The following is a 10,740-nucleotide window of genomic DNA, read 5'->3' on the forward strand; positions in this document are numbered from 1 at the left end:
AATGAGCCGGTGTCAAAGCAGAAGGTTCCGCGGGATCAGAACTTAACACGGATAGTGGCCTAGAATTTAACAAAGCCTCAATTTGACTAAGAACTGTCATTAATTCTTCAAATGATAATATTTGTTTACCTATAGTGCGAAACAAGTGGGATTTGACACATTTGATATTACTTTCCCAACAGCCTCCAAAATGTGGAGCGCTGGGAGGGATAAACCGCCAAATTATTTGATTGGCAGCTAGTTCATTTTCCCAAGCTTCACAGTACTCATTTCCCAGAAAATCATGAAGCTCTTGCAAATATGTGTTGGCTCCTGGAAATTGGTTCCGTTATCACTGTACATATATTTTACAGGACCACGTCTGGATAAAAACCGCTTAAATGCCGACATAAAACTTGCTGTACTTAAGTCAGTTGCAAGTTCTAAATGAATGGCCCGCGTCGTGAGACACGTGAAAAGGCATAAGTAGACCTTTTGACTCTTCACACCTCTACGTCGAACAGGTGTACAATACAAAGGACCCGCGTAATCACAGCCAGTATGTATAAAGGCCTTTTCAACTTGATTTACCCTGCATGCTGGTAAATCTGCCATCATTGGGCAGTTAGCCCTTGGCTTGATTCGGAAGCAATAATTGCATAAGTGAATCCGATGACGAATAATACATCTAGCTGCTATAATCCAGAACCGATGTCGCAGAATAGATATAAGAGCTTCAGGTCCTGCATGTAAATGGCGTCGATGATAATAATCGACCAGTAAGTTAATGATGTGATCACGACGTGGCAATAACAAAGGATGTTTATAATCGTAATCTTCATTAGAGTTACTGAGACGCCCTCCAACACGTAGGATTCCATCTTCAATAAACGGCTTCAGGCTTGTAAAGGCCTTTACAAACCCCTTCTTCAAGGTCGAATCTAATATATGTCTACTAAAATAAACTCTTTGTAGAGCTCGCACTATTTCCAATTCGGCTGCTATTAAGTCATCAGCATTAATAGGACCTATAGATATTTTTTTAATGAATTTCAAGATATAGGCAACTGTGCGTACATATTTAATCCATGAAGAGAATCGTTTAGACAATTCATAAATTATGTTATTTTTCGAACTATCACATGTCACTAAGGAAACCGTTTTTTCTTCAGGAACATTGACTTCATCTGGAATAAACGGCTGAACAGGCCATTCCTTTTTCGGAAACTTCATCCACGGAGGGCCTGAAAGCCATAGAGGATGATTTACTAGTTGAGATGGAGTTAAACCTCTGGACAGACAGTCGCTAGGATTCTCCGTTCCCTTAATATGGTAGAAATGATTACTTGACAAATTCTCTTGGATCTTGGTAACACGGTTTGCCACAAAGGTTTGCCATCGATGAGGCGACGAATGAATCCAACAGAGTGTTACTGTTGAATCGGAAAAGGCTAACACAGAGTCAATATTGAATCTGGTCGAGTATGTGTCAACCACCCTTTTTATTAGTTGTGACAGTAGCAGCGCTGCGCATAATTCCAGTCTTGCTAGGCTTATAACCTTTACAGGTGAAATTTTAGATTTAGCGCAAATTAAATTAATAACTCCTCTGTCGTTATTAGGCAAGCTGACATAGGCATAAACCACTCCACCATAAGCCTTTTCACTAGCATCTGAAAACCCGACGATAGTTAATGAACAGCTTTCAATAACACCTATATGTCTGGGAATGCTAATGTGAGATAACAGCGGTAGTTCGCTCTGGAACAGTTGCCATTGGCGTACAATATGATCAGGTGGCAATTCATCCCAATCGATTTTCAAAAGCCATAACTCCTTTATTAGAAGCTTAGCGTACACGATGACAGGAGCCACCAGGCCTAGAACATCAAATAGTCGAGCTACCGATGATAAAATGTTCCTTTTACTACACGGTCGGTCATCGGAACTAACCTGGAATTTGAATACGTCTTCACCAGGATACCAACGTAGACCCAAAATCTTCAACGTTGTATCATCGTCGAAGGTGACACTTTTCGACAAATGTAGCTCTGTTGGTATTTCTTTCAGAACAGCTTCAGAATTTGACGACCACTTTGCTAGTTGGAATCCACCCTTTAAGAATAAATCCAGCAGCTCTTTAGTCGCTTGTACAGCTTGGTGTTCATCAATAACTGAACTGGCTACATCATCCATATAAACATTACGAGATGCAATTTCTTTTGCGAGTGGGTATTTGTCGCCTTCATCATCTACTAACTGTTTGACAGTTCGCAGCGCTAGAAAGGGACTGCTGCGTAGGCCGAAAGCTACCCTATTATATTGAAATATTCTTATAGTTTCTTCAGGATTAAACCTATAAAGTATACGCTGATAAGGACGATCCTCCCCCGTACGTCAATACACAGATACATTTGACGTACATCAGACGTAATAGCTATAGCAAACAATCTTAGGTTTAGTAGAATGCAAAACAAGTCAGCTTGAAGACTTGGTCCTGCGTGAAGAATGTCATTTAATGATAAACCGCTTGTGGTCTGTGCACTAGCGTCCAGCACCACTCGAACCTTTGTAGTAGTTCTGTCATTTTTGACAATTGCGTGGTGGGGTATATGATAAGCAGCATTAGACTTATCATTTGGAACTTCAGATAAATATTTTTTATCAATGTGTTCACGAATAACTTCATCGTAAGCGGGTTTTAATTCTGGTACTGCGCGGAATTTTCTTTCAAGTGCCAAAAACCGGCGTTCGGCTGTCTTGTAAGAATCGCCTAAATTGCTTGGTTCCAATTTAAATGGGAGTGCTACTTCGTAACGTCCATCTTCTAAACGCTTGACTGTATTGTTGAATATATCTTCAGCCTTTTTCTCGTCAGCATTATAAATCACGCCTCCATCTAAATCTTCAATTTCCCAGAATTTTCGCATTAGATTTCCCACATCAACTGAAGTAAAATATCCTGCTGCTGAGTAGGAAGTGTTTACTGCGGGAGCATCGCCTAATATGATGTACCCCAGTGTAGTTTCCAAGGCGTCAGGAAAACCAGGTTTGTTTTCAATCTTCTCTGACATTAACAATTTGGTGAATAACTTGACACCAAGAAGTACGTCAATTTCACCTGGAATCGCCCAGGAGTCATCTGCAAGATGTAAATTATCAAACAGATCAGTTGTAGATTGATCAATATGACAGGTAGGTAAATCAGGCGTGATCTCGTCTAAAACAAGCGCTTCGATAGTATATTGACGATTAGGATCATATCTTGACCTAAAGGTTAAGTTGACAGTTCCTCGAATGGGTTGCGTTATTGCTGTTCCACCTAATCCATTTATTGAAGTTACAGGGCTGCTGAGTACATGAAGACCCAAACTCTTGCAACACTTCAAGGTAACGTAATGTTTCTGAGATCCTGGATCCAGCAGACACCTCAAAACCTTGTCCTTGCCGTTACGTCCACTAGCGAGTACCTTAGCAGTGGCGAGAATCTCCGTCAAGGGTGATTTATTCTGTCCCGATGCCGAATGCGTGCATACAGAGGCACTGTTGTCCTTAACTGATGAACTTGTGCTAGCTTCACTATCATCTTTAGATGAGGACTTGGACTCGTTTCTATTCAATGCGGGCTTTGAGTTATCGAAGTGCAACATGGTGTGATGTTTTCCCTTACATTTACGACAGGTTTTGTATGAGGAACATTTTGATGCAGTATGGTGCGTGTTTAGACAATTAGTGCACGCGTGATTTTCCTTAACGAAATTAAATTTTTCGTTAGGCGTGAGTTTCACGAAAGAGTTACAATTATAGAGTTGCGAGTGATCATTACTCTTGCACAAAGCACATGGGTTTTCGTCCTTATGCCCTTGCGTGCTAATATACGCCTGGGGCGTCCGAGGAAGTGGAGCTCGCACGCTGCTAGTGCTGGCAGCGGATACGCTTTCAAGCTTAGTTGGCGCTCGTTGCGATGTCCGATATAAAATCTTTACTTGCTCTCTAACGAAACAAATGAATTCATCATATGTAGGCATCTTAGAAGAATTCCGAATAGACATCTCGAAATTCTTGGTGGTGTCCGAGTCTAATAACTTAAGACCCAGGTGAATGAAAATAAAATCACTTAAGTTTTCGAGCTTGAGTTGTTTTATTGCTGAAATAGTAGCAGCAAACGAATCAATTGTTTTTTCTAAAGTAGATGCCGAAGGACCGTTGACGTTGACAGGCTTCATCGAAAACAGCTGGTTTAAATATGACGTAGCCAATGCGCGTTTGTCATCATATTTCGCGATTAATGCTTCCCATACTGTGTTATAGTTTTCTGCGGCAGGTATTACTCCAGCACAGATCGACTTAGCTTTATCTGTCAGATGACTAAATAAATAGTGAACACGCTCAGAATCCGTAAGGTTTTTATTCTCATGAATAACACGTTTAAATGTTTCATAGAAGAAAGGAAAATTTTGAATATCTCCATCGAAAGACGGAAGATCAATCCTTGGGATTTTAATGGAGTTGTCCTTACAGGAATGGCTCGAATCCCTGGATGTCGGGGTGCTCTGAGAAGGTGCATCAATTTTTCCAATTTGACATTTTATTACGCAGTAGATATCATCAAACGCGTTCATTGCGCTGTAGTTGACGATGTACTCTGGGTTCAACTCCAAGTTCAGAAGATTGACTTCATCCATCAAGTCTATAAATTCTTTCCTTAGTTGATCGACCAATCGAGCTTGCGCGATGAACTGAGAGAAAGCCTTCTTGTCACTGCTTAGCTTTGGAATCATGTCGAAAATGGTTTGCAAACGCATGAAACATTGAGCACGTTTTGCTTCCGCGAGCTTAAGTCTAGTTGCCATGGTTACCTAATTGTTACTATGACAGCACGAGAAATATGAATAAATGCCTAAGATGCACCAATAATAACGAATAATATTCAACTTGTATAGTACCTTAATACAAGTCGAAGGAAATTAAATAAGTAGGAACGGTCCGCTTGTGTAATATCTTAACACAAGTGTAACTTTCGCGAAAATATAATTAATTACAGTGAAAGAAAAACTGAGGCTTTTAGGAATAATTTACCCGTAGTGTTCAGTTTAGTTTAATGTATTAATAACTTAAATACACCGATATTATGTTACGAAGATCGCTATAAAACTTCCCGTGAAAATAATGACAAATGTCAAAAACAAATTTTGAAAATTTATTTGAAATTTACGAATATAAGTAACGCGATGAATAGTCCCACGCGCTCCGCGTAAATTAAGCCACAGAAAATAACAATAACTTAGTATGACTGTGCCTTAAGTAACACGATGTATAAACGGGAACATTTTTATAAAACAATTTAAATAAAGGAAGTTAAAGGAAATAATTTAAATCAGTGAGCAACAAGGATTACTTATTGAGAAATAAATTTAGAAAATCCGATTCGGTGGGCCAAAAATATGGGGCTGCGGAATAACTTACCGAATATTTAGGTCACTGGTTTGCTCCTTGGCGAGTGTTCTCACTGACTTTGGGTTTAGTTGGTTGAATTTAGATATTAATTTTAGGATCCTTTTAATTATATATGATTAACACAATCTTCGCAACACATGAATTTCGAGTTTTTCTTTCGTGACACTGACGTTACTGTCACCTTTTTCTTTATTTTTAACTCCTTGTTGACAACACCCGACGAGGAGGCCATAATAGGTTTTTAACAAGAAGTTTTGAATTGAGGCGCAAACATAACCGCTAAAAAAAGAGATGGGTGTCTAGACCTCGTACATAAAAAATAAAATTTTGAAAAAACCCCCGACATAATTGACCAATTTTCATGAAACATAGCTAAGAGCACTCCCGATTAATTCAGCTTTCAAACAAAAACAACTAAATCAAAATCGGTTCATCTGTTCGGGAGCTACGATGCCACAGACACACTCACATCACAGACAGACACGTCAAACTTATAACACCCCGTCGTTTTTTGCGTCGAGGGTTAAAAATAATAATTTATACTTACCGCGAACGGTACAGCCAGCGTAACCATATGGCAATCATCGACGCCAGACGCCAACTGAAATGCAGTTTGGCTCTGTCGCGCCAATACGCAAGAGCGATGGAGATAGATAGCTACGAAAGAGGCCCCGAAGCCGAATGGCATTTTTCCGACGCGAAACGAGAACGAAACGCCGCGAATGGTAGTCTGGCTCTGTCGCGCCAATACGCAACAGTGATAGAGATAGATATCTACTAGCGTTTCGTTTCGTGAGCGTTTCGTGAGCGTTTGTGCCATTCGGCTACGCACCCAGATATTATCGTGAGCGTTTGTGCATTTGGTTACGTACGCAGATGAAATATAGATAATTTAAAAAAAGTTATTTAGGATACTTTTTTTGGTACGTTGTTTCATCCGCTACTATTGATGCTGACTGTACTCTGATTGCTTCCTTGATGAATATAAAATTTAATTTGAAACTGGTGTGGGCGATCCGTTAGCAACCTGCAATATCAAAATTTCGCTTCGTTTTGTTTCAACCCTTTAATTGCCTTTAATTTCTTTTTGTAGTACTGACATTTGAGCTGTTTCATGTAATCTGCCTACCCTGTTCACATGACACGGGCAAGGGCAGCATCTGGACATCTCCCCCTAACATTTCATTAAAGCGTCAAAGGCTGGCGTCGGTTTCGTGCATGTCTCCCAAAAGTCTGGAAAACCCAATGGTTTCCGTGATGGCAAAGATAGGCTAATAGTAAAAATAGTAGTAATAAGTAGTAGGTTAATAGTAAAAAAACTACTTTTGACCAACGATCTGCGGGTCTAGCACACTTGTGTAGCTATCACGTTGGTGGGTCAGTTTTTGGACTTATTGTACCTATAGTCGCAACAAAGCATTCAAATAAATTGGGTTCAAATTCTAATAAGGATATTTATTCGAACAGAGATATTCGTTCCTGACTCACGGGTGTGTCTTGTTAGACAATATTATACCTATAGTAGTTGTAGTTTTATATTATGCCCATTTAAACATTATTTCAAGTATATTCTCTTGTTTAAATAATAAATTGCAGGTTGCGGGAATGTTCTGCGAACATTCTCAAGAATATTTCCGCTTTTTGGGAATGTTCTGCAATGTCTACATTACTAGTCTTGTATCATAGCCTAAGTACTTACCAATAGTACAAACAAACTTTGCTTATTTTGCGACTATTTCAATCTATCTAAGATGTTCCCCAATATGTATTTATTATTTATTACGTGTCTACTTTATCTAGTTTCTTGTATTTTCCTTTGAAGTTATATAGCCTCATACATCATCGTTTCCGATCAGGACATCAAAAACACACTTAGGCTTCCTAAGATACTTTTCAGAAAGTATACTTTCTTACGATGAACAGTCTTAATTACTTACCTAGGTTTGAATGCTAGAAAGGAAAACAGACGGCCTAGCCGAAGTAAAAATTGCAAAAGAACAGTTGACGCTTACCCACGTAAATGCAGTCTATATAGCTCTGTCGGGCGACTACAGAAAAGTAATAGCTACACTACTCAATAACCTGATAAATACCTATAAGAAAATCACACTCTCACAAAAATAATTGATGTGGAAAGAAATAAAATAACACTAGAAACTATGTAAACACATTAAGTCATACAAAACATCTGACGCTCACATCACGCTGCGTTACAAGGAATTCGCAAGAATCGCCAAAAACCCTTACACAGACGTCAATTGTCCAGCGTAAGGCCGTGGACAACAAGACGTGACGTTATGGGGCCAGCCTTCTTACGTAGCCAAATACACAAAACGCTATCCATAATATCGTAGCTAGCTGTCTCTATCACTCTTCCGTATTGACGCGGCAGAGCCAGACTGCGTTTTGATCGGCGTCTAGCGTCAACGATTGTCATTTTGGCTAGGCCTACAGGTGACCTTTGCTTGTACAAATTGGGACATTTGTTTCCTGACAAGGGACGGTGATCACCGATAAGTTGCGGTGCTTTATCGATTGAGACATTGGGGAAGTATTAGGCTGACCTTGTGAATTTTTGCGATTTCTTGAGAATGTTATCATGATATTGATGTTCTGTGTTCAGGAATAGTAAGGGAATGTTCATTCAAAATATTGTGAAACTAGTGATATGCAAGTTGCGGAAACTTTCCAAAAAAACTTATAATATTTTCTGCTTTTCCATCATGTTCTTTAAATGTTTAAAAAACCAAAAACCAAAAAACTTAAATTTCTTGAAAAATTTACGAAACTTTCACGAAAAATAAAGGGAATTTAAATTTATGAAATGGAAAATTTCCATCCATAAAATTGTCCATACAAAGTGTGGAAAGTTTCCGAAGTTTTCCCATGTGAAAATTTCAGAATTTTGGAAACTTTCCGCCGGCACATCAATATGTGAAACTATCATTTTAACTAAATGGCAATTAAGTCAATTATCTTTCTGATAACATTTGACGCTCATGTTCTATTAGAAAGAATTCGCAAAAGATCACCAAAACCAAAACCTATAAATTATAAACAAGCAACTATATTTTGTTTTTTAGGTAATATTTATGGTTTTCATCAGCAAAACCCACTCGATCAACAATAGGCAGATGCTATCTCGCTAAATGAATCACCAAGAATTTTGTATCGTCCTAATTGTTTCCTAATATCGTCGGCCCCAGCTGCGTAGGCCGCACCATTGATCAACGTCAAATAAGTGACGTTAGCTAAACCGATCGCGCTTTAGGCACTGCTCCCACCAAAGGCGAAGCGGACGAGAAACGGACAAAAGATAGTCACTCCAGTGGAAATAAAACAGACGCGATGATAGCGCGACTATAGTTCGTCGCCGAACATTGAAGAAAGGATTTTTTTTTAATTATATAGGATTTACAATTTTCATACCAAAAATCGTACCTGCATTTTTAGCGCCATCTATTAAATACTATCATAACTACTGATGATGCCTACACATTTTTTTTTTTCAAAATGTGTATTGATTGACGTGATAGGTACATGATATTGAAATAAAGAAGAATGTCATTTGTTCTTATAGAAAATAAAAATACGCAAAAAAATATTTGGGGAAAATATAATCTTGCCACTACGAGTGAGCCATTTCTCAAAACTTAAAGTTACAAATTACAAGCGGAAGTCTCTTTCCAACTTGTCATATTAGACATAGACAACCACTTGTAAATTGTAACTTGTAGCTTCGAGAAATGGGCCCCAGGCTGCGAAACAGCACCATCTAGTAAGCCTAAAAGGCCCATACATTTTAGGAATACGCTTTTTAGGGTTCCGTAGTCAACTAGGAACCCTTATAGTTTCGCCATGTCTGTCTGTCTGTCTGTCTGTCTGTCTGTCTGTCTGTCTGTCTGTCTGTCTGTCTGTCTGTCTGTCTGTCCGTCCGTCCGTCCGTCCGTCCGTCCGTCCGTCCGTCCGTCCGTCCGTCCGTCCGCGGATAATCTCAGTAACCGTTAGGGTCAATCCTCCAGTGAATGAACCCTCCCCAGTGAATGAACAAAATTACGTTTTTTGGCTAAAATAAGAAATACAATTATTTCTACCATTTGACGTATTTTTTCTCTTATTGGCAACTCTGTTTTCTATGCAATGGCAACACTTGGTATATTTATTTTCGTCTAGTTTCAATATAGCCGACGTTTGGAGTTCACGTGTTTCTGTTTTTGAAGTTTTGTATGGAGAAATTAAATCCCCGGTAAGAACAGTGCATGTTTGGAGCAACATTTAAAGTGTTCATTTGATATTTATGAGTAAAAACTTTTGTTATTTGGTTGAAATAAGTGTCATACCTTTTAAAAATGTACACTTCAGTCCTTTATTCTGCGATTAATTCATTCTTTTTTAGTGTTCCATTACTGACTTATCAAATGTTCTAAAACCAGTAAATGAACAGAGTGTTCATTTACTGGTATTGACTCAATTTAATTTTTTGTCTAAATTTAAATGTTAACGTGATAGTATTAAGCTTGTTTTTTGAAATACTGCTCATACAACTATTCTGATCCTTTCAGCCAGTATTGGAACACAAGTGTTCATACATAGGCATGAAAGATCTAGTGAATGAACTATGGAAATTATGCTTTGTTCATTTACTAGATTTCGACTAATTCTATGTATGAACAGCATAACGACAAATATATTTTCATACATTGTGTAAGTTCCAATTCGATAAAATCCTTTTTTTTTCTTTATATTATTCATTAACAAGTTTTTGAGTTATTGGGACAATTCATGCTATTTGTATATTCTATTCTGTTCTATTTTGGGTCAATATGGACGGAAAAAAAGATATGAACGCTTTTGCTATACTCAAAAAGACCTAGAAACTGCTTTAAATACTATTATGAACGGTTCAATGTCACTAAAATATAGCTAGTATACAGTTTAATATTCCGAAATCGACACTTCATAATATGCTGAAAAGCAACAAAAAGAAGAAGAACTTAAACAAAGACAGAAAAAGAAGTGATAATGCAGAATTACTGAAGAGAAAATTAGAAAATAAAAAAGAAACCCAGTTGAAAAAAGACAAGGTGGCACCTGGTCAGCCCAAACCAAAGAAACTTTGCAAAAAAGAAACTCAAACAACGGTCATGATTGATGAAGACATCACTGGAAAATACGTAATTATTCGTTTTAAGACAGGAAAAAGAGTCAGATATTTTGCACGTGGGAAAAGTGCATAAAACAAATAAATCACAAAAAGGAATTAGAATGACTTTCTGTGAAAGAAGTCAGTATCAGAAAACATTG

The 10,740-nt window shown here is 38.1% G+C and overlaps 1 protein-coding gene across 1 annotated transcript; it reads right to left on the reverse strand.

Annotated features, from left to right (window-relative positions):
• Positions 1 to 2,312: 2,312 nt before the first annotated feature.
• Positions 2,313 to 3,629, reverse strand: LOC125235612. The gene has a single exon (XM_048142210.1). The coding sequence runs from the start codon at positions 3,627 to 3,629 to the stop codon at positions 2,313 to 2,315; it is 1,317 nt and encodes a 438-aa protein (XP_047998167.1).
• Between the last annotated feature and the right edge of the window lie 7,111 nt (positions 3,630 to 10,740).

This window comes from Leguminivora glycinivorella, chromosome 17 (assembly GCF_023078275.1).
Source record: "Leguminivora glycinivorella isolate SPB_JAAS2020 chromosome 17, LegGlyc_1.1, whole genome shotgun sequence".
Taxonomy (NCBI): Eukaryota; Metazoa; Arthropoda; class Insecta; order Lepidoptera; family Tortricidae; genus Leguminivora; species Leguminivora glycinivorella.

Bases quoted from the DNA above. Each gene is read 5' to 3' on its own strand.
- LOC125235612 (XM_048142210.1), bottom strand. From the start codon at position 3,629: ATGTTGCACTTCGATAACTCAAAGCCCGCATTGAATAGAAACGAGTCC.